Source organism: Pipistrellus kuhlii, unplaced genomic scaffold, assembly GCF_014108245.1.
Source record: "Pipistrellus kuhlii isolate mPipKuh1 unplaced genomic scaffold, mPipKuh1.p scaffold_m20_p_9, whole genome shotgun sequence".
Classification (NCBI taxonomy): domain Eukaryota; kingdom Metazoa; phylum Chordata; class Mammalia; order Chiroptera; family Vespertilionidae; genus Pipistrellus; species Pipistrellus kuhlii.
In genome coordinates this window covers 49,566,202-49,590,097 of record NW_023425595.1, presented here as the reverse complement: position 1 = coordinate 49,590,097, position 23,896 = coordinate 49,566,202, and the positions used below count along the sequence as shown (strand labels likewise).

Here is a 23,896-nt window from a genome sequence, read left to right as displayed (position 1 = left end):
TTCCAGGTAAAATTGTATTGAGAAAGGAAGGAGCCTTGAGAGAGAAGAGGGGGGGAAACCCCGGGTCCTGTGTCGGCCCCAGTTCTGGGGAGGCTGGGCCAGGGCAGCGGTTGGCCCTGGGCTGGGGGAGGAGCCCTGACAGGCAGTAGAAGGTTCTCTGAGTTCTCCGGGTGCACTCTCTAAATGTGTCCCAGCTGTGGGACCGCCCCCGGCAGACGTGGTGGAGCCTCTGTCTGTTCTCATGGCCACCCTGGGGCTGAGACTGCAGGGCATGGCTGTGCCCCAGCAGCCAAATTCTCTCCAAATGCTGAGGCGGGGGTGGTGGGGTAGGTGAGTAGGGGGCAAGGAGCAAATTGTTTCCTGTACCAGGTGGCCTCAGTTAGACTTAAACACGGAGGCTGCCTGGCATTGTGGGGAAATCTTTGTGTTTCGTCAGCTAAGCGTGGGCTTGCATGCTACCCTGTCACTTCCTTGGGTAAGTGTGGACGGTGGATCTTTTGCTTCATCTCTCTGCATCTCTCTGCATTTGCTCTCCTGAGGACCAAATGCAGTGATTGATAGGAAATGCTTGGCACACAGAAGGTGTTCAGTCCTCAGTCTCCCCCCTCCTTTCTTTCAGGGCGGGAATGGCTCCCCTCCAGCATCTCCAATGTGCTGGGCACATAATTGATTTTTAGTAATAACCTGACAAGTGACTCACAAACTGGGCTTCTGTCTAATAGGCTGTTCCTAAAGCTAAATGTTTATAAAACTCTGATGGACACTCTGCAAAATGGAAGCGCTGGGGACAAGGGGAGGCTAAGTACCATCCACAGCCTGGGCAGAGTCAGACTCACATCGAGCTGGGTTACGCCACGAAAATGTGTTCTTCTCCAGGCCAAAGGCTGGGATGCCGAGTGGAAAACCAGCCCTTGGTGAGAGCTGACAGGTTTTCTGGAAACAGGGCTGCTTAGACTAATTCCTGAGTGACAGCGGCCTCGGCAGGCTCTGGACCCAGGAGTCCCCAAGGAGGAGCCCAGCAGAGAGCCAAGCAGCCCTGCCTCCCTCCCGGCTCCCAGCTTCCTCTGTCCCCGGGGGCGGCACACTCCCTCCCCTGGTCTGTGTGACTCACTTCCTTGTCAGGCCCAGAGCTGCTGGTGGAAGCTGGGCCCACAGGAAGCAAGATGGCCAGGGGGGCCGCCTCCCAGCCATGAGGTGAAATGAAACACAACACATGCTCACGGAGCACCCCGGATGCACGTCCTTTGGAAAAAAGGAGCAAGCGTGAGGGCAAGTGGAGCCATTTTATCCTTTTTATTATATACAATATTAAGGCACACGTTTAAGCAGCAAAGAACAGGAAAATCTTTGGCTGACCAACAATATCGGCACTCTCTGGGGGACACACTCCATGTTCTTGGACTCCCCCCCCACCCCCCCAGGCGTACACAGAGACCCATCTGGCCGTGCAGCTCTGGACGCCCAGGTCCGCATAGGCTGGCAGACCAACATGCCCACACGTCGCACCCGAGTCTGCTGGAGAGCACAGCATGCTGCCACCGAGCACAGAGACACACATGGAAAGGCGAAAGGCGGAGGTGCCGGTGCGGTCCGCGTCCTGGCCGACCCCTGCAGGCACCTGCCCTTCCCACAGAATTCCCCAGGCTCTGCAAGTGCCTCGTGGAGGAGGAGGAGGAGGAGGAGGTCCCCCTGCCACTCCTCAGAGGGGAAAAAAACACCTTCACACAAAGAAAACCACCGTGGGTACGTCTGTGTACGTTCTGTTCTTGTGATAAATACTTACAGGCAGGTGTCTAGATGGGAACAGAATCCTAGACAACGTCACATGTAAACACACCACTGGGCACCAAAGCTTCCGGGGCTGACACAAGAAAAGGCTGGGTGTAGGTACTTCATTTATACTGAGGGCCATATTTTAATTTTGCAACAAAGCCAAGTCTCACGACAAACACCTCGCTCAGAGCATAACACTGGACAATAACATGCGCTTAGTATACACGGCTCTACAGGGCGCCTACTGGAGTCTAAGCCAATGGCTACGCGCTTACATCCGCGTGTGTGCGGGGATGGGAACACGTACAAGGCCTAGCGAGAGAACAGATTTAAAAAATGAATCCACGAGCCGAAACCGGTTTGGCTCAGTGGATAGAGCGTCGATCTGAGGACTGAAAGGTCCCAGGTTCGATTCCGGTCAAGGGCATGTACATTGGCTGTGGGCACATCCCCAGTGGGGTGTGTTCAGGAGGCAGCTGATCGATGTCTCTCTCTCATTGATGTTTCTGGCTCTCTATCCCTCTCCCTTCCGCTCTGTAAAAAAAATCAATAAAATATATTTAAAAAAAAGTGGATCCACGAGAAGTTACACAGACTCATGGCGGCTGTCCTCCTTAGAAGGGGTCACTTACAGGCGCTCTTGGAGTCCAACGACTCACCCCAAGGAACATCTTAGGGGTTTCATGTGTGTGTGTGTGTGTGTGTGTGTGTGTGTGTTTGTGTGTGTGTGTGTTTAAAGCTAAAATGGTGTGACTTACCTTAATCACACATCTTTATTTATCCAACTGAGTGAATGACTTGGGATTATTTCCAAACCTAAGTCCATCTTCCAAAGGACGAAGCTCTCTCACGTCCAAGGATAGTGACATGAACACGCCAGTCCCAAAGCCATACCCACAGAGGTGTTCGTTCACACCAGGTTCTCCGTGGGCAGCGCGGCTGCGGCCAGGACAGAGCCTCCCAAAGGGCCGCCTTCTGAGGAGGGCGAGGTGAGAGGCAACACTTGGATCGTCTGGATTTTCAGAAGAGAAACCCAACCCACCACCTTACAGTCAGACCTCACGTGTGGGCACCTACACATACATGTGTCTTTATATGTCATTGAATGACTGCACTGGAGAAGGGTTTGCCGCTGAAAGGAAGGGGAGGAAACTGCTCATGGGTTCCGGAGGAAATCCATGCACTGAAATGCTGACCTTTCCCGGCTCCCAGCGGATCAGCTTCTGGCAACTTTTTTTTTTTTTTCTGGCAACTTTGTAATTCCTCCGCCCATCTCCCACGGAGCCACATGTCGGAGGCAAACCCATCTCCCTCCTCACACTGAATGAAGATGCTTTAAATTCATGGACGAACTAACCAGAAACGAGGAAAGGAGACCAACATGTATAAAGCACAGACCAGTGGTCGGCAAACTCATTAGTCAACGGAGCCAAATAGCAACAGGACAACGACTGAAATTTCTTTTGAGAGCCACGTTTTTTAAACTTAAACTTCTTCTCATGCCACTTCTTCGAAAGAGACTCGCCCAGGCCATGGTATTTTGTGGAAGAGCCACACTCAAGGGGCCAAAGGGCCGCATGTGGCTTGAGAGCCGCAGTTTGCTGACCATGGGCATACACCACAACGGCCTCCGGTTTGGGATGGGAAGAATGCCCTCTGGCTACTGACAGCGTTCACCATTTCAGAACCCCGAAGGCTCCCGCTCCCGCTGGCCAGGGCCGCAGGCCCCTTCGCTCTGGAGCACAAGGTCATTCGGAGGGCACAGAAGCAAGCTCCAGGACTCCGGTTTTGGGAGACACACCTCTTTGCCCACGGAGCTCCCCCTAGGATGTGCGCCAGCCTCCTGCCTGGACACCTTTTAAACCCCAATGCCTTCCTCACCCTCCTGGGGACCCGGCCTCCCCTGACGGCTGTGCTCACACCAGGCTCAGAAGGCTGCTGCCCGGGAGAGCTTGTCCGCCCAGCAGCGCTCGCTGTGTAAAGGCCACTGCCTGGCGAGGACCCAGGTGGCTGAGGGCAAAGCACAGGGAGAACCAACCGGTCTCTGGAAGGTGGGCTTCTCTGCAGGGGCGTCCTGACAGCCTCTCCCCCGAGCAGCAGAACCCCCGAGCTGCTCCCGTCCACAGCTCATGGGGAGCCACCACCGTCTGGATACCCGGCCCACGCCCTGTGCCGTCAGGTGCACCCAGGAGCCCAGAGAGCGAGTCCGCAGGACTGCAGAGGGGAGGCCCTGCCGCCCGGGGTCTCCAGCCAGAGCCCCATGCCTGCTTGGAACCGCTGAACGCAACACCGTCACTAGCCAAGACGGAGAAGTTAGCTGCAGGAATCCGGCCGCACCCCCTAGTCCGCGCAGCACCCCAGCCAGGCGGCACACAGAAGCTGCCACTCATGCTGAAAAAGGAAGAGAACTGCTCTGCACGCCTCCACCCAGAGCCAAAGCCTTGTCCTTCAGGCGACAGGGCCTGCGAGCTCCACCATCAGACACCGCCGGGAACTGCCCACCACGTCCGGACCCTGCACAACACGTGCTTCTTGGATGGATGTACAGCTAAGCTTATAACGGGACAGAAACATTTCCATCTATGCCTAGGCTAGGTTTATGGGCAATGCTAGGTGCTCTGGGCCACTCCTGTTTCTTACCCCACAGAGCCCTGGGGAGGAGACGCCACGCTCTGTGCAGGAGCTGACGTGAGGGAGAAAGAAGCCAGGGCCGCGCTCCTCACACAGGCCGTGCATGAGCGGCTGCGGGGAAGGCCGCAGCCAGGAGGCCAGCCCGGAGCTCTGTCCCGCTGGCCTCTGTGACACACAGCAGGAGCGTTGACAGTTCAGACACTGCTCTGTGAATCTCAGACCTACTCTGCCGCGCTTCACTTAAAAACGAAGGAAAAAAGAAGAATAAAATGAAAGAAAACTAAGCAAAGACAACCATGAAGTCGGGAGGATGAGCACCAAGATCAAAACGCTCCCCGTCTGTTCAGAACACACTGCCTCGGGTCCACTCACGCGAGGAAGCCCCACAATCGCCTGCAAAACCCAAACCCAACAGGTCATCCGACGAGGACCGGAAGGTCGCCCCTCAACATTTTCATCTCATCGCCACGGCCGCACACACTCACAGACCACCCCCGGGGGGCACAGGCGGTGTTACATCACACCCAGACGGGCTCCCGGGGATTTCTAGGATGTTCTTAAACAGATGCTCACCGCCAAGGAGAAGGGGGGTATTCCAAGGACGATTCCGGTTCAGGTTTATCTGTTTATAACCAGAAAATGGGTACTGTACACAGACCCTCCCCCAGGAGATACATTCTCTGTACACTGGAAAAGTCCATTTCCTATTTCTTCTTCGTTCCCAAACCTACATGCGTCGTCTCTCTGCCACCCTATGCGATAAGAATCCACAGCGTTCACTCCGTCTTCCTTCGTGTAGGTCTCCTGGTTGGTTTTTTTGTTTTTGTTTTTTTTTTTAAACATTTATAAAAAGTGTTCTTATGAGTCTGGAGTCTTTATCAGTTCAAATCACACCTGGTTTCCATCTACCACCTTCCCGATCGCTCTTCTTGCTCGTGCGGCTCCCGGTGGCGCGCTCCTTCCCGCCTGTCGCCGTCCCGCACGGCGTCCCCCGGGGGCGCGGCCTAGATGAGGACCTCCATCATCTCCGGGTCCGGGAACTCGGGCTTGTGCAGCAGGCTGCTGGCGCGGCCTTTGTGGTCCAGCGACTTCCCGGGGCCAGGAGAGCTCTCTGCCAAACACAGGGGAAGCATCAGCACCCGCTCCTCTCCTCGGGGGCCGGCCGCACCGGGGGTCCCTGCGGGACCCTTTGGGACCCCACCCTCGCCCCCCAGGGCATGCAGGCAAGGCTCCAGAGCCCGGCCCACGTGGGGCAGACGCGTCTCCCACATCCCTGTCTTCCTCCAGGAGTCAGATCTCAGAACAATGGCAGTGCTGTATACACGTGCCTCTTTCGTAGGGTGAACAGTTCATTTATGCCCCAAATAAATCACCCCACGCTTCCTCAAAAGCATTCCTGAAGGGACCTCGCCCTGTGACTAAGATTAGTGCCCACAGCAAAGCCAAGTCTACTCTTTCCCGGGTGCTTCTGGACTCATCGCAAGCTGCCTCCTCCCGAGTCGTCTTCTCCTAAATGTTTTCAGGTGGCCCATTGGTGCCGGCCTGAGTGCCGTGCCCGAGTTCCCTCCTCTGCAGTTAAACCTGCCTTGTCCTTCAGGAAGGAGGCACCCCTGACCCCAAATCCTTAACGAGGAAGGCCCCGTCTAGGCACCCCAGCCTCAGAGGCACCGGGTGCCTGGTACTGCCCCCCCCCCCCCTACACACACACATCCCGCTTGGAGCACGTCTATTTCTGCCCCTTGTAGGAGAGGGCTGGTGACAAAGCACAGTAATAAATTAGGAGTGCCTACTCACATTTCATTCCATACGAGCGCACGGCCTAGGTGTATTAGGGTAACCATAGACATAAAAAAAACAGCCACCAAGTGGGGGCTGCCCCCTCCCCAGCTCCCTCTCCCAGGCCAGAGAGCCCCCGGGTGTTTCCCTACAGCGCCAAACCCCAGAGCATCTCACCCAGCTTCTCCGCGGCCCCTTTGGCCGCTGGGTGCTTCAGGACGGGGCTGTTGGAAGGGGTCACGCTCAGCCGGCCGCGGGTGGGCAGGGAGGCCATGTTGGGCCAGAAGAGTTCGGTGCTCTTGTCCGTCTGGGTGCTGCTGTCTTTGCTGCCTGTCTTGGCGTGGGCGCTGCTGGCCGATGTGGCGGGCAGGGCAGCCAGTGCGGGGGTGGACGAGGGCTCGTGGTGCTCCTTCCCCAGCAGCAGCCCTGGGGACGGAAGGACAGCTTTTCAAAGCCCCTCTTTTGTACAAACAGAAGCCCGAGTCAAGGAGGCTCAGGACTGCTGTATTTGCTACTGATTCACTCATCAAACGCACTTACAAGCACTATGTGCCTGACCAGTTGAGAGGCACTGAGGAAACTTAAAAATGGAGAAGAGCTAGGCCAGTGGTCAGCAAACTCATTAGTCAACGGAGCCAAATGTCAACACAACAACGATTGGAATTTCTTTGGAGAGCCACATTTTTTAAACTTAAATTTCTTCTAGTACCACTTCTTCAAAATAGTCTTGCCCAGGCCGTGGTATTTTGTGGAAGAGCCACACTCAAGGGGACAGAGAGAGCTGCATGTGGCTCGAGAGCCGCAGGTTTTTTAAATATATATATATATATATATATATATATATATATATATATATAATGTTTTATTGATTTTTCAGAGAGGAAGGGAAATAGAGTTAGAAACATCAAAATGAGAGAAACATTGATCAGCTGCCTCCTGCACACCCCCTACTGGGGATGTGCCCTCAACCAAGGTACATGCCCTTGGCCGGAATCAGACCCTGAGTCCACAGGCCTATGCTCTATCCACTGAGCCAAACCGGTTAGGGCTCAAGCCACAGTTTGCCAACCACGGACCTAGTCCCCTCCCTAAAAATCTAAGAGTTGTAAACTGCTTATAACCTAATCTGATAAACTGTAGGATAAAATTACTCTAAATGGCACGAGGTACCCCGTACCCAGTGCCGAGGGGTGGGGGTTCCTGGACGGCTGTCTGGAGTCCACGCTTGCTCGGCCTCACGCACGGCCGGGGAGGGCTGGCCTCGAGTCGTGGTGTGTGCCTTAGAGGAAGGAGTCTCCCCGGCCCTGGGCAGGGCCCCACGGGCCTGCTGGGCTTCTGAACGGCCCACACTTCCACCCCCGTCTTGGTCCTGGACGGTCTCCTGCAGCACCAGGCTCAGATACAACCTCGTTTCCAGGTCAGACCCACACACCAAGGAGCCCCAGCAGCTGAGAGCCACGGCCCGAGAAGCAGGAAACCAGCCGGGCCCCTGGGAGGAGCCACAGGGCCGCTCCTCAATCAGGGCCCGGGGGGTACGCAGGAGCGAGGACGTGCTGGACGGAAAAGGCAGGCACAGTGGGCAGTGCTTTCCCTCCACCTCAGCGTCTCCCTGCAGGGCTGGCCGGACAGCTACGCTTTTATTTTAAATAATGAAATACGGCACACATTCAGAAACATGCCAGCACTCCCGAACACTAGCCTATAGAAGACGTGGTCGGCACAGTCAACGGCTTGTTCACGCAGCCGAACCAGCCAGCAATTCACAAAGTGTAGTGTGTATGTGTGTGTGTGTCCACCCTTTCTGCCCCCACCCCCCACCCCCCCGCCGAGCTGTCGGAGGTGCCCAGAGCAGCTCCGTGTGCACAGCTGCGTTCTCCAATGGCACGCGCCTCCTGGTGGCTTGGATGTGTTGTCATCAGCGGGTGGGGCCTGAGGCTGCTTCTCTAACAAGCTCCCGGGTGAGGCCCGTGAGGCCGGTCCACAGGCCACGCTCGGAGTGGCCGGGGGCTCCACACTCATCACCTCCCTTTGCATTTCACAGCAGCGCTCTGAGACAGGCCCCGTGTTTTCCGCTGCTTTACAGACACGGAGACGGCAGCTCAGAGACGTGAGCATCCCACAGCTAAGAAGGCGCAGAAATGGGGTTCAATCCCAGCTGTGCCCACCTCTGCGCCAACCTGTGTTTTTCCCTCCTGACCAGGAGGACAGGGATGCTTTCGTGGGACTAGGTCACTGGCCGGTCGTCTCCCCCTCCCCCACACCCTCAGCAGGGCCAACACTGTCACCCCCACCTCCTCCCAGGGCCTGTTGGGCAAGCGATGGTGGAAGCGGCGTGGGGACTGTGCAGTGGCCGTGTCTGCTGCCTCTGCCCGCCTCTCAGAGAGCCTCTCTGGTTTTGTGACGCATGGACACCGGTGACAATGGCAATAAGGGGAGGAACGCAGTGCAGAGAACACAGCTCAGACCCGGCCCGTTCCCAGGCCTGGTGTAGATATGCAGATGGCAGGGGCACAGGCACAGAGACCAGAGAAACGCCTGCCGGGCTGCATGTCGCAAACGGACTCTCGGGCTCCCTAATTGTGTGGGGAGCTAAGTGTCCTGGGGGGATTGGGGGCGCTTTTGATGATCCTCGCTGCTGTCCACCCACGTCCTCTTTGAAGTTCATGTCCTCGGAGGGCAGGGGCTGCTGAGGCCACCTGTGGAGGCACTGCACAGGGAGAGTCTGGCTGGGAGCCTTCATCCCCCCCAACTCTGGCAGGTTCCTACTAGAAGCTATATATTCCCTCTGGCACAAAGCAGCCAGGCTCCTCAGGGGCTCTGTGCTGACAAAAACTGGCTCTCGGCTCCACAGATAAAGAAAACACACTCTGACCCAGGGAAATGCATCAAAGGAGGCAAGGCCAGGTCCTGCAGCTGCCAGAGTGCGAGGGAAGGGGGGGGGGGGTGGGAAGTGTGTCTGGGAATGCTGCCTGCTTCCTCTCCAGACTCAGCCAGCCGTCGACAGGCTGGCCCTCGCCCCAGGAAACCCACTCGTGGCTGACACCACCTCTGCAGAATTCTCAAAACTCTGCCCGTGCAACAACCATGCTACCAGCACCACAGCCACCAGCCTCTCATGCTCGCACACGTCCTCGGGAGCGCCTCCGCCCCGTTATCTCGTTTTGCCCTCACCACGGCCCAGGGGCAACAGGACAGACACAGAAGCGGAGGCAGAGCCGTCTTACAGCTGGTCGGGGGCAGAGCCAAATTCAGAGGCCTGATTCTATGGGCTTTTCCATTTTATGTTGTGAGGGTCGGGCACTTGCACTTTCAACCGTGACGATAATCGCATGAGTCAACCCGTGGTCCATGGCCGATCTGGCTGTACAGCCGCTGCTTCCCCATCGCTCATTCATTCATTCAACTTTCACAGCCAAAGAACGATTGGTTATCCTCCCCACTTCACAGATGGGTAAACCGAGGCTTGGAAATATTCAGCGGCATCTCTGTGTCCCATGAGGGGCAGAGCCAGACACCACACAAGTGTCAGGACTTTTCCCACCAGATGAGGTTGCCCTCCAAGCTGGTGCCGCTCTTGCCTTCCAGACCCCAGACCCCCGGGCCCGATGGCGGCGTGGGGCTCACCTATGCTCCCCTTCCAGGTCCTCTCTTCCTTCTTCTCCTCCGCCAACTGGCTGCTGGTGAGCGAGGTCTGGCGGGAGTGCGTCCCCGTGGCCGCGGCAATGGAGGGGACGGAGCGGGCGGGCCGCAGGCTCGAGGAGTCCGCCTTCCCGGCGTCTTTGCGGGATCGCTGCTGCAGGACCTTGATCATGGCGTCCCTCTCGATGATCTTGGCGTGGAGGTTTTTAATGCTGCGTAACAAACAGAACACAACAGGGGTCATCACACTCCATCTGGGCTAGGAAAACACGAAACGGTTTTTCAGGTGGCCCGGGGACTTGAATTAGAATTCAGGATGGAGAACAAAGCACAGTGAAGTCCTCAAACGTTTATAATCTGCCAAGGTGTGTAGGCTGGGTCTCTGGTGGTAGATCAGAGTGGGGAGCACCTCCTCTGGTCCCTCGGAGCCTCTGGGACTTGCTGGGACCCCCCAGGACACAGATGCAGGTGTGGCCTCCCAGCAGAGGCTCAGAGGCCGGCTCAGAGGGCTGGTCTCTGCTTGGGGGAAAGGGGGAGGGAGAGCAGCTGGAAGCCTCACTCAAGGTCAGCCTTCCCCGGAAGTCAACTTCCCTAATTTCTCAGAAAGTCAGAGGATGAACAGGTTTTCTGGGAGAAGTTAATTCCCCCCCCCCCCCCCCCCAAAAAAAAAGGCCAAAAATAAGAATCAGAAAACAAGTTCTTTTCAAACTTGGGAGAGTAACTCGCCCGCCTGCCTGTCAGCTGTTCAGAACCGGGGCTGGGGCTGGAGTGTGAGCCCCAATGTGAGCTCGGGGGTCGTGGGGTGCGTGGCCAGGGTGGAGCGTGGCGTCTCGGCCGCCCGCGCGGCTGTCCTTACGTGTACTCCATGTCCTGGCACCTCCGGGCGGCCTGCACCACCTCCTCCTCCTCCTGCCAGATGTGGGCCTCCAGCGAGGCCTCGCCGTAGCTGCCGTTCCGCGAGTGGTTGATGATCGTCGTGTCCCTGGCAACACGGGACACACACACAGAGTGATGCGAACGCTCACAGAGAGGCGTGCGAGCGAGCGAGGTCACCGCGCTAAACACCTCTCCCCACACACCCCTTCCCCCACCTTCCCTCCTGGATCCTGGCCCAATCGCTCCCCCCACTTGGTAGAACGAAGACAGTATCTAAGGAAAACAAAATAAAACCCCAGAGTAACCATTCCCTGCCCTCCGCCAGCACCACCGTGCACCACGAGCGCTCTGAAGGGACGCTGCACCTGCTGACAGGTGGATTCTACTACTCTCGTTGTGAGGGTCTCTCTGTCACGCTTACGTATCCTTTCTGACTTTCTCCATCGGGGCTGAAGTTGTATGGCTGCTCCTCATTCACCCAGCAGCCTTTTCGGTGTTTTACAGTGAAATGGAGACTCGGTAAATATGGTACTTAAAGCGGATACTGGTCCTCTTGGGCAGAGACGCTCAGGCTGAAAGCGCCCATCCTGCTTGCTTCCTCGCTCACTTCTCGTTTCGTGGGCCCCTGCCTGGGATTCAGATCCACTTGGCTGACTGCCATGCCGGCAGCACAGCCGAGAGGTGGCAGCACAGCCAAGAGGTGGGACACATCCTGTCCTTAAAAGGGCAGCGCCGGGGTGGGGGAAAGGACAGGAGGGACGGACATGGGGAGATTAAAATGTGGAGCTGTGCCGAAACCAGTTTGGCTCAGTAGATAGAACCTCGGCCTGCGGACTGAAAGATCCCAGGTTCGATTCCGGTCAAGGGCATGTACCTTGGTTGCGGGCACATCCCCAGTTGGGGGTGTGTAGGAGGCAGCTGATCAATGTTTCTCATCGATGTTTCTAACTCTCTATCCCTCTCTCTTCCTCTCTGAAAAAAATCAATAAAATATATATAAAAAAATAAAATGTGGGGTGCAAGCTGGTGTCTGATGGAAAACAGCTGGTCAAAGAGAACTCTTCCTGCCACTAGTTTTGGCAACTCGATCACTCCTCAGCAATGACTGCTGGTGAGAATAAGAGAACTGTGCCCTGGCCGGTGGCTCAGTTAGTCAGAGCACCATCCCGATACACGAAGGGTGTGTTGGTTTGATGCCCATTAAGGGCACATACAAGAATCAACCAATGAGCTCGGCCAGCGTGGCTCAGTGGTTGAGCCGTCCGACTATGAACCAGGAGGTTTCACTGAAAGATCGAACAGTATCCCGCTGTGTGGATGCACTTTACCTGGCGGAGTGAAACCCCGTGGGGCCCCCGGCTGGCCTCACCTCTCGGCTGCGGCAGTGGCTGCGGCGTTCATGGCAAAGTGCCGGATGGTGCTCTCCTCCAGATACTTCTGCTCCCACTTGGTCATGTCGGCCTCCAGGGCCAGGATCCGCTCCTCCTTCTCCCTCACGAGCTCCATGAGGGCCGGGGCATTGTATTCCAGCGTGCTGGCTGGCGGGCCGTTCCCATGTTTCTAGAGAAGCAGAGGGAGAACATCTTGATGAGAAATGGGAGTTAGAAAGCAGACCACACTGACCGTGTCTTCTGCAGAGCTACCAGCATGGAGCACACAGACTTTGCCCAGGTCCCCAGCTCGTCCACACCCGTTACCATCCCACTCTCGCTCCCTCTCCAAGAGAAATGACCAACCTTAGCAGATCCTAACACCAAGCCACCTCACCTACCAAATCCCTGTCTCGATGAATTGTCATGTAACTTTATTATATGAGTAGACAACATTATCCCAATTATACAGAGGAGAAAACTAAGCTTCAGGGAGGTTAAATGAACTGCTCCATGTCTCTGAGCTACAGCAGGGTCAGGATTCAAACCATGTCTGTCAGGATTCAAACCATGTCTGTCTGTCCATATGCTTCTGCATGACAAGAAGTGGCTTGCCCAACGCCCTGCAGTTCATTTATACCAGAAGCAAGTGCGGTAACTACTAAGTCTTGGCCTTCTGGTTGGGGCACTTTCTCCCGAGTGCTCAGAAGTGACTCCAGGTTTTTTTCCCCTCCCCGAGGCCGGGAGATAAAACGGAAAGGCCCAGGCACTGGAAGCGAGGAGCCCTGACACACGTGCTCTCCCGGCTGCAAAGCTCTCGTCTGGGAAACAAACGAATACCTGCCCCACTCAGAGGCCTGAGAGTCAGATAAGATAATGCATAGGAAAGCACTTAATAAGCTTTAAAGGGCTAGCCAAAGCCAAGAGCTGCCAGAAAGCCTGTAATGCAAGCTCAGCCCGTTCTTTTCATCCGGGTCTGTCAGACAAGGTATAAAGCGGAATATTCACATTCAGATTTTCCCCCTTATTGACTTCGGCATCCTATTTCCTCTAAACAGCACGACTTGGAGGACGGTGGGGTTTGAAGAGGTTCTGACTTCTGGGAGAATGACTTCATCCCAGGGAGTCTACATTCCCTCCGGTTTCCCAGGGGGGTCACACATTGTAAATGCAGAGCTGGTTGCAAGGTGAGAGGCACTCTGAACCACACACAAGTTCGACCAGGGGTGGGGCCAATGGTCCGTGGCCCCTCCCCCAGCCAGTCAGATGGGGCAGGCTGGGCCGGACCCCACCTGTGCACAAATTCATAGACCAGGCTTCTAGTATACTATAAAGTTTGGTCAGGCTCCTGCCTGGAGCCCATGGACGGTGTGGTGGGTGCAGGCCTACTAGCCCTCAGCCGGGACACCTGGAGTCCACTCTAGTCCGCTCCAGAGCCTGGGCCCCCCCCCGAGAAACTCGGACCTTCTGGGAAAGGTACCCAGGGGCCTCACTGACCAGCTTCCTCCTCATTCACTCTGCAGTGGCTCATGCATATGCTCGCCTGGACATGCCAGCCCACTGGCACCCCGATCCTCACTCCTGTGCTGCAGAGGCTTTTATCTGGCCCTTGTAGGAAGGTCACACTGAGGTCACATGGTAACAGAGCTCCTGGCCATATCCCACCCTCAACAAAGCCACTCCCCATAGGGCATTATTCTGAAGGGACCGTGGAGAGAGTAGCTCAGAGAACTTATTAAATCAAGACCCACACAGGGGCTCTGCCCTTAGACTGACGCCAGGACACAGCCTAACTTCTCCACCCTCATCCTTAACAACACACAGCCCCCACATGAGCTGAAGTTAATCTTGTGAGGTGTCCTGGGACCTCCCGACCGTGGGTAGATTGGAGGGAACATCCAGAATTGATTCACAGGATGACTCCCGGGTTAGACTGACCAGGGTGGAGGACTCCTGCCTGCTCCTCCTCCTAGGAAAGAGCCCTTGGGTAAGAGAGCTTTCTGAGCTTCAACTTCCCTGTCTCTAAAATGGGGCAGATACATTACGCTGATCTTACAGGTATTACCTCAGATAAGAAGATCCTCACAGTGTCCGAAACTGGGCAACTCGGTGAGAAAGAATAGTTGTCGTTGCTGTTTTATCATCGTGACCTTCAGAGTATGTGCAAGGCCTGGGGCATCCTGGCACCCTCTCCCCGATTCCTCCCTTACTCCGGCTTTTCCGGTCCCGCTGGGAAAGGTGACAGAAACGTGTTCCCTGTGGCATTCCCAGCACAAGGTGTACGAGCTCAGTAAATATTTGTTGGTCAACTGAACGGACAGCAGAAGCTGGCCCGCCTGCCCGTCGGCCCGTTTTCCGGGCTGGCCTGCTTGCCTGTTAGACTGTGCTATGCTGGAGTGTCTAAACTCCTGCTTTTATTGTAATAACTCTTCGTGATCTGAATCAGGTGCTCTATGCAGACTTGCCATGATCTCGTGTGTGTTCAAAATGATCAGCCAGCTGAGATGGGGACCTGAGGATTCAGAGAGAAACTGAGCAGCTTAGCAAGGCTGTGGGATTTTTTTCTTGGACCGTTTCTGAGCGCAAGGGAGCTCTTGTGTTGCTGGACCTGATGTCCTCCTGCCTGAGGCCAGGTGCTGGCTGCGGGAGTCATGACTTTCTGAGCAGGTGGATGAGGACAGGTGCATGCCTTCGCTCTGTTCCTGACTGAATGTTAGCCACTGACCGAGATCCTAGCATAATTGGTATTTGTAGCTTTAAAAACCTGAACACAAACATATGGTTTACAAAAGCCCGTGGGCCCATTGCTCTTTCTTCTCTGTCAGGATGAGACTCCATCAGGGTGGTTGGCCCTACCCCTGGCCGAACTCCCTGTTGAACTCCCAAGTCAAACTCCCAGTCGAGGGGACAATTTTCATATTAGCCTTATATTATATAGGATATCACATGGAACTAGCTAGAAACTCAAGGTTTTGGGGTGAATTTATTTGTAATAAAACTTTTACCTTTTTTTGGTTATAGAATAATGTATGCTCACTGACAGAATGTTAGAATAAAGAGGTATTAAAGAAAACCACAAAAAATATTACTCATCTTTTTAACGAGTAGGCAAAACAACAAGGAAATTAAGTATCTTCCATATCATAGGGGACGGATTAACACACTCATTTAAAAAAAACTGGTATTATTTTTAAAGAGATGCCGAGATAAACAAAGTTCTGTTTAACGATAAAGATCGTCTTCCCCGCTTTTTGGTCTCATGTCAGCCATAACCAGCAGGGGGTCTGCTGTCAGTCCCCAAAACTAGATCCAAAATGCAAGCCAAGTAATTTCCGCAGAGAACCTCTGCCCCCAACCCCCGCCCCCCCAGGTGTGCCCAGATCTGCCAGCAGCTGTTAGGCATGGCAGGGACCCGTTTCTGCCTGGCTTAGGAAGCAACGGGCATGAGGGTGTGTGGCTCTAAGTCCTCTGTGGCAAGGAATATTTTTCAAATCACTCTGACCTCACTTTTCTCTTGGTACACAGCAAGGACAACGGGGTTGGGCCTGGCTTCACAGCATCCAAAATAGAAAGTCCCAGGATAAGTCACCTGACTATAGGGGCTGGGGGCACAGTAACTAGAAGCAAACATTCTTTGCAGCGCTGAGTTTTGAGATGTGCCCGTTTTGTCAGCCAAGGGTTCGTGAGGATTACTGGTGTCAGTGTGGTGCCAGCATCTGAGAAGCTGGTCCCCCAGTGGAGAGGGTCAACCTCAGTAACTGCAGTAACTCAGGAAACAGCTGGAGGGTGGCCCACAAGCCAAGGAAGGCGGCCCAGGGTGGACGGGGCAGCAGTCCAAAGACAGACTCACCCTTCCTTACGAGCCACCAACTCAGCCAAGATGGTGGGCGGCCGGGTGGGCTCCTTAACGTTCTGGGCGATCTCACCGACACCTCCTCTGCCCGCCAAGCACACACGCCCGGGAAACAGGGGCGCCAGCATGAGAAAGGGTGGGGCCGGCCCGCGTGTGCGCTTTCAAGCGTTTCCAAGTCTCTCACCCACAACCACTGTGCCGCACCCAGCAGGTCATTCCACGGAGCCGTCCTGCATTCCCTGGTTCCCGACTGAGGCCGCGCCCTTCATCGCTGCAGCGAGGGCTTTGCCCACCGCACTGGCCAACGGCCATGGCCAGGCGCTCGCTGAAGCCGGAGTCTGCCCGCCTGGGCGGCTCCCAGTCCAGCCACAGGGCCGTCCTGCAGGCCTGTCCCCTAGCTGAGGTGCACGGAGCTGGGCTGGGGAATTCTACTTGAGCTTATTCATGGCTGAGTTACGCTAGCTGCCGCCACCAGGATAAGACAAGGCAGAGGATCCGGAGCTTACGGCCAATATCACACTCCAGGGATCCATCGTCCTGAACTCCTTCCCCTCCTCGGGACATGCACTGATGGTCAGTCCTACTAATCTCACTCCTGCTCGCTCCGCCTGGATTCCCACTGCCACTCCCCCCTGATGACACCAACAGCCCTCGGGCCGGCCTGCTCGTCGCATTCTGCCCTCCAAGACCCTCCCAATACCCCCAGAGCACTCTTTCCCCAACCCTGTGCACCACATTCCTCTCCAGTGGAAAAACTCCTATCGTTGGCCCTGCTGTTACAGGACAAAGCCCCGTTCCTCACCGGGACCACATGCCTTCCCCTGCTGGCCTCACCTCTCCGGCGTTCCCCCCCACCAGTTGCACCCCACTGTCCTGAACTGCCTCACTCATGACACATACCCTTCCTCTTCTTCTGATGTTCTCCCCAGAACCCACCCCCCCCCAAAAAAAAAACCCCCTCATCTTTCCAAGTCCAACTCAAATGTCCGCCTCTGTGAAGCCGTCTGAAGCCACATTCCCCGATGCCCAGCCGCCTTCTGTGAGGACATCACTCCATTGAGTGGACTGCCCGTCCTCCACTGGCCGCTGTGCTGGCTCGCTAGGGCAGGGAGTTCTCCTTGACCCCAGCACTCCCAGTGCCGGGAGCAGAGCCTCGTGTGCATCCTGCCCTCTGTCGGCGCCTCCCCCAGTCCCGCACCTGCTGGGTCCTCAGGGCATCCAGTTCTCGCTCCAGCCAGGTCCGAAGTCTGCGCTCCATCTGCTCCCGCTTCTCACATGCAGACTGCAGCTGGGTCAGCGCCTGCTGCAGCTTCTCCACCTTCTCCACGTAGGCTTGCTTCTCTCGTAACTGAGCAGAGGGAGAAAGGAGCCCAGGATTGGACCAGCGGTTCTCAGCACTGGGTGGAGGGAGACCGGACTTAAACCACCAGGGCATGTGTCCTCCACTCCTCCCACTCCCGTGAGCTGGCACAGCAAAGGGTTAGACACGGCAGCCGGTTGTACCTCACGTGGCTGGGATGCTAGGAATCCAGATCCTACTGGGGCACCTGCCTGCAGTTATTGGTACAGCTCTGAGCTCAGTCCTTGGTTACTGCTTAGTAATACAGCATTTGCTGGCATTGGAAATGGGGTTAAGAGTTTTTAATGTTATGAGGAAATGCTTCCTCTACAATGTTAACTGAAAAGTCCAGAATAAAAAATTACATACAACATTATCACAACTCTATCTAGGAAGAAAAAAGACAGAAAGGAAATACTTAAAAGCACTAACCAGCCCTGGTCAGTTTGGCTCACTGGGTTAGAGCATCGGCCTTTGGACTAATTTCTGGTCAAGGGCATGTAACTCAATTGCGGGTTTGATCTCAGACCCCAGTTGGGGGGAGTGCAGGAAGCAACAAATAGATGTGTCTCTCTCACATCAACATTCTCTCTCTCCTTCTCAATAGAAAAAAATATCTTCAGGATTAAAATATCTTTAAGGATTAAAAATCAATAAAAATAAAAGCACTAACCATGTTTATATGTATGGCTGAATAAACATTTCTCATGTTCTTTATTCTCTTGTGTATTTTTCAAATTCTCCATAATAATTATAAATTACTATTATAATAGAGAATTGTGTGTGTTTATTCACACGTGTGCCCAGGTGTATGTATGAATAAAGATCAAAATTGCTCATTCTAAGTAATTGTGGAGTAACTTTCTCCTAAAAGTTTGAGCCTTTACAGATGAGTAGCTGACAGCCCTGAAGAGGTCAGAGTGCCTGAACACCCAACACAACCACTGAGGAGATGGAAATTAAGGTAAAAATGACCTTTGGAAACATCACATCCACTATAGATTGAGAATCCTGATGAACAATTTCAAATTCTTACCCTCAGACTTAGTTTTCTTCCAGTGACAGTTTGGGCCGTGAGCATGAATCCTAGGCATTTCTAACTTTCTGGGAAGTGGCTGGTGTCAAAATCAGGCCGAGGCACTCACTTATCTGGTCCTGAGTGGGGAGACCAGATGCCATATCCTGTTATTAGCATCTGGGCGTGCACATGCCTTGCAGGTGACTCAGATCCTGGGTTTAACCCCTGACTGCACTGGCAAGGGGGAACGTGCTGGGATTTAAGAGCTGCTGTGAGGGGTGTTCTCACTTAGCAGGCTGCACTGCCCTGAGCTAAGGCAGAGCCACTGGAATAAAATGGAGGTGCTTCCGATCTTTCAAGGGGATGGCAAAAACAGCAATTTTATTTATTATTATTTAATATATATATATATATTTAAAATATATTTTATTGATTTTTTACAGAGAGGAAGGGAGAGGGACAGAGAGCTAGAAACATCAATGAGAGAGAAACATCGACCAGCTGCTTCCTGCATACCCCCTACCGGGGATGTGCCCGCAACCAATGTACATGCCCTTGATGGGAATCAAACCTGGGACCTTTCAGTCCGCAGACGGATGCTCTATCCACTGAGCCAAACAGGTTTCGGCTAAAAATATATATATTTTTTTTATTTCAGAGAGGAAGGGAGAGGAGAGAGAGATAGCCTGGATAGCTCTCATTTATCTTTGTATCAACCTTAAGCCTAGCAAGGAGTATATTATGATGAAGATGGTTATAGTAACAATAATTACATCAGCCAACATTTTTAAAGCACCACCATGCCACGTTTTGTGCTTTATAAGTAGTATCTCATTATTATCTCAGTTTAAGAGATGAGGAAACTGAGGACGAAAGAGGTCAAGTGACTGCTCAAGGTTGCAGAGCTGACACATCCGCCCAGGGGCCACAAAGCTCACTCATTGCAGTCTGGCCCGAGAGTCCCAGCTCTGACCATCCTGGGGAGGCTGGGAAGCACACACAGGAGCCATCTGGACTGAATAAGGCCCTTCAGATGGAACCTTAATAAGAACAAGGAGTGCGTCTGGGAGCCAGACACGGACATTCTGGAGAGGACACACACAATCAAAGGCCTTCTATGGATACAATGACAAGAAAAGATCCACAATGGTGATCAGAAAGAACCTGTCTCCAAGGACTTCACAGCTTTTACTTTCAGAGAAATAAAATTTTAAAAAAAGATTAAAATTTTATAACTTTCCTTTGTTCCTCACATGGAGGAGGAGCCTCACTAGGTGGTTTCCGTCATAAGGATGAGAAGGGTCCTGGCCTCAGAGCAGACCCCCTGTCCTTCGGGCCGAGGCCACTTTCCAGGCACCTGGTTTCCGACCTGGCGAGTTCCTCCGGGGCGACAAGGAAGATACAGCGGGGCTGCTGCCCTGGGGTGGCTCATGCTGGCACTCACACTGTAGTTTCTACACAGGACTTACAGGGTTTAAAAGGCTTCTAATGGACAAGACCCTGGCAGACTTAACCATCTTCCCCGTCAGCTGCTTTAACCCTGAAGTTTGCTGAGACGCTGAGTTACCTGGCATCAGGAGATATTTCTGAGGAATAGTTTTTATTTTCAACTGCAGCAGCAACCGTTGAACCAATCACGGCACCGTTTTCTGCCCGTCGGGCAGCGAGCCTAGTACTCTGCGTAGACCATGTGGGCCATGCGTCCTCCAGACTGGGGGCTTCTACTGTCCACGTGGCTCCTGCCTACCCGGCCAGACCTCGCCTCCTTCTCTGACACTGTCTGCAGCCTGGATCCCCTCGCTCGGACCTCAGAAGGGGCCGCTCTATCTCCACAGTCATGGGATCACACTTTCCTGGATTTGGGGGTGGGGTGGGGTGATGGGGGAGGGGTCATTACAGGCCGAGCCAACTTCTGAAAACTGGAGACAAGCTTGCTGAAGGCCACCCCTGCTCCACCCCACAGAGGCCTTTTTTTTGAAAAAGAAAAAAAAAAAATTAAAAATTATTTTATTGATTTTTTACAGAGAGGAAGAGAGAGAGATAGAGAGCCACAAACATCGATGAGAGAGAAACATCCATCAGCTGCCTCCTGCACACCTCCTACAGGGGATGTGCCCGCAACCAAGGTACATGCCCTTGACTGGAATCACATCTGGGACCCTTCAGTCCGCAGGCCAACGTTCTAGCCACTGAGCCAAACCGGTTTCGGCTGAGGCCTTTTTTATTGCAATCAGGAATCCAAAGACAGAGTAACTGAACTATTTTTTTTTTTTTTTAATTGTTAGTCTGTTTTCTGTACAGGAACCAGTGGTTCCCAGTCCTCCCACTTATTTCTAGCCCTGAACACATGCCAACCAGTGGGCGGCAGCGGGTTGCAGGCTGAGGGTGAGCTCTCTGCTGATGGTGTTCACATGAGCCTTTCATACTTTGCCTGGCTCTGGGTTGGATCAACTCTGTTTTTATTATTTATTTGGGAGATCTCCTACATTCTCCCCTTTCCCTCCACCCCAACTCAACTCTTTGGAGTTGGCTCTACTTGAGGGTGCTGGGTTAGAAAATGGAAATGGAGACCCTCAGGGCCCTTTCCCCCCCACCTGCCCCTATCCCCCAACCTCCCGACAATCCTCCCACCCCAGCTCACCTCCTCTTCCAGCTTGATGACCCTGGCCTGGGCATTGCTCAGAGCCTGGTCCAGGATTTCAATGTGTCTCCGGTGGTCCTCGCTTGCAGTCCTCACTGCTGCTAACTCCATTTCTAACTTCTCCTTTTCCTTCAAGAATTCTTTGTCTAGAAGGGAGACAAAAGCAAAACTACATCTATCAGAAAAAGTGTTCCCCTCCGGGCTCGCTGCCAGCCTACATCTGGCAAAGATTAAGGACAAGAAGCATGGAAAGAGCAGAGGGTCGAATTACTGCTTTTGCTCCCTCTTAATAGCTGTGGTGTGTGAGGCAAAGGTTTTCTCCAAAAGCACCGTTAACTCTATAGACACACCCCGTAACTCACTTCTGTACATTACCTCCAAGGCTGCAGGTTCACTTTTTACCTACGATTTCATGTTATGCTTACGACTTCCCCAGTGTCCATCTTCCAAACCAGGGGTAACGGGCAGGTGGCACTAACAAGAGCACTAATAGTCTCATTCACAGAACAATAAGCCGAGGTCCAGACGTCTAAGCTCTTGGTGTGAGGCCAGCCAGCAGAAGGGCACTCCTAGCCGGGCCTCCCTTCTCTGGCTGGATCCTCCTCCCACAGGACCTGGCCCCACATGGTCCCCCTCTTCTGTTCAGGAAAGAAAAGGGCATTGCTTTGGATTTAGGGAAAGGCTTTCCTCTCCCTGACGGACTAATGGATGGAGATGGCGTTGGCCCGTGCCCAGCACGTCCGCCCGCCCTCCTGCAGGCATCCCACCACCCGTCTCACTAAGAGGGCAGGGCCGATGGTGTCACGGGATCAGAATCATTTAGTGAAAAATTTTCCCTGTGGCAAAGCAATATGTTTCATTCTTTAAATAAGTTAGAATGGTTAGATATGTTTTTTATAATATGGAAAAGCTTAAGTGGAATGAATGTGTGAGACTAAGGGGCTGTTTGAATAAACTACTCTGAGCCCTATCAAAGGGCAGGATGCCATCATTAAAATGAGTGAATATTAGAAACATGAGGGGGGAAAATCACCATTATTGAAAAAAAGGTGGTTTACAAGTCCCTATGCACACTACTCCATATTTTTAGAAAGCAGCATATAAGTAAGCAGTAGCAGCAGCAACAATAGTTAGAAACTGATTTTATGTGCCCTCACTGGTTATCTCAGTCCTCCTTCAGCCCACACTGAAGCACAGGGAACCACAGTCTGCATGTGATACCAGCATGTGGCAGGGACTTCATTCATTCGTGATTTCCTGCAACAGTCACACACTACTCTAACAATAGATGTCAACAGTAAGGAGTAACTGCATGGTATTAAACGCTGTGCTTAAAGAGCAGCAAATGTGACAGCAGGACATGAGGATGTCCTAAAAGGAAACTTATTTAAGGCTGCAAATACCCAGGTAACAAACACACAATCTTAGAGCGTGAAGCGATCACAGGAAACATCACCATTCAGTTGCACCCCTTTCCCTTTAAGGGTCAGAAAAGGAAAGTCCAGGAGCGAAAGCACTTGGCCCTGATGTCCCCACCCGCTGGGGTGGGGCCAGGGCCAGAATCCAGGCCTCTCATGCCCATGGCAATGAACATCCTGCTTGCCTGCACCGCCCCTGCTTTGCGAGGTATGTCCATGGGATCCGGGTGCAACGGGACAGCCTCGGAACAGACAGAAGGAGTGAGCAGCCCTGGAAGCTACTAGTGAGTAGTGGCTGTGCTGCCTAGAAACGGTAGCATCCGCTGGAAACAAAATGAGGTCCCAGGGACCCCGCCCAGCACAGAACAGTAGTCCTCTGGGGCTCTTTAGGCTCCACTATGATGCCCAGCCACCCCTTTGCCCGCTTTTAGTATCATTTGAAATACTGCCTCTGAAATGTCCTTCCCAGTCCGAGGGGAACAGGCTCTGGATCCCACCATCCACACCCTGAGTGGCCCAGGGACCAGGGCACCTCACTCTTTCTGTGCACCTGGGCGTGGACATCATCTCAATGGGCATGATGCCCACTGGCACCCAGAAGTTAACTCAGCAGACAGGCCTGGGAATGAACCACTGGGTCTCCGAGCTCCTACCTGCTTATCAAGATAGCCCAAGAGTTCTCTCTGCTAAAGGCAGCCAAGGACACATGGATTTTGACCAGAAGCAGTAAAATGGTAGACTGAGCCCAAGACTAGAAACCACAACCGGGGCTTCCTGCAGTTTGCAAATTGATTATCACAATCATTGCTGTGTCATAATCACAGCTGTTTACATTTCTGAATTAACAGATACCACCCCCCTCAACACATGCGGCACGCAGGCGCGCGCACACACACACACACACACACACGATCTTTCCTTGATCAGCAGTATCGCATTGTGCTCAAGAGTGGACTTGGGCATCAGGAAGAACTGGATTCACATCCCGGTTCATCACTTGGCAGCTCCGAGGTGCAGTATCTGACCTCTCAGAGCCTCAGCTCCCTCATCATCAAATGGGAATGATAACACTATGTGGCAGTGCTGTGCCGACTCTGTGGATGGCGATAGTGCATACAAAGTAAAAAAGAACCTAAATATTTAACTTCATCTGTTTGGGTCATTGTTGATTCCCTGAGCCTAGAACACTGCCTGGCTCAGTAAATGTTGAATGGATAAATGACTTTCTACCATGTGTGAAGTTCATTGCCAACTGTACAATAAATGGCAACTCTTGCTTCGGTATTAGGCCTTTGTTACGCAGCTGTCCCCTCCACCTGTGCAGCCACCACGTAGCAGATACCTGGTACAGACCATGGACATCTGGTTTCTTTCTCTGCCCAGGCTGCTGGAACCTCAGTGTCCACTACAGGACAAAGACATGGGAACTGGGTGAAGCTCCGTTAGATTTGGAATGCTTTGTAGCCTCTGGAATTCACGGGTGAAAACACTGTCTGAGTTTGGTGACTTCAGATTTCAGACTGAAGGGTGCCATTTAGTATCCGCCGCCCTGGCTCAGAGCT

General features: G+C 53.6%; 1 protein-coding gene across 6 annotated transcripts in view; it reads right to left on the bottom strand.

The window, feature by feature from the left end:
- Positions 1-2,505: 2,505 nt before the first annotated feature.
- AMOTL1 (angiomotin like 1) overlaps positions 2,506-23,896 on the bottom strand; it is a 129,088-nt gene continuing 107,697 nt past the window's right edge. For 5 of the 6 annotated variants that reach the window (XM_036426252.2, XM_036426251.2, XM_036426253.2 and 2 more), the window contains 7 exons: positions 20,917-21,062; positions 17,117-17,266; positions 12,065-12,255; positions 10,676-10,801; positions 9,805-10,031; positions 6,358-6,606; positions 2,506-5,515 (listed from right to left, as the gene is read on the bottom strand). In XM_036426252.2, coding sequence (XP_036282145.1) covers positions 5,409-5,515; positions 6,358-6,606; positions 9,805-10,031; positions 10,676-10,801; positions 12,065-12,255; positions 17,117-17,266; positions 20,917-21,062 — 1,196 coding nt within the window. In that variant the 3' untranslated portion in view covers positions 2,506-5,408. The remainder of the gene's footprint in view (positions 5,516-6,357; positions 6,607-9,804; positions 10,032-10,675; positions 10,802-12,064; positions 12,256-17,116; positions 17,267-20,916; positions 21,063-23,896) is intronic. The other variant, XM_045578022.1, reaches the window with a different exon arrangement.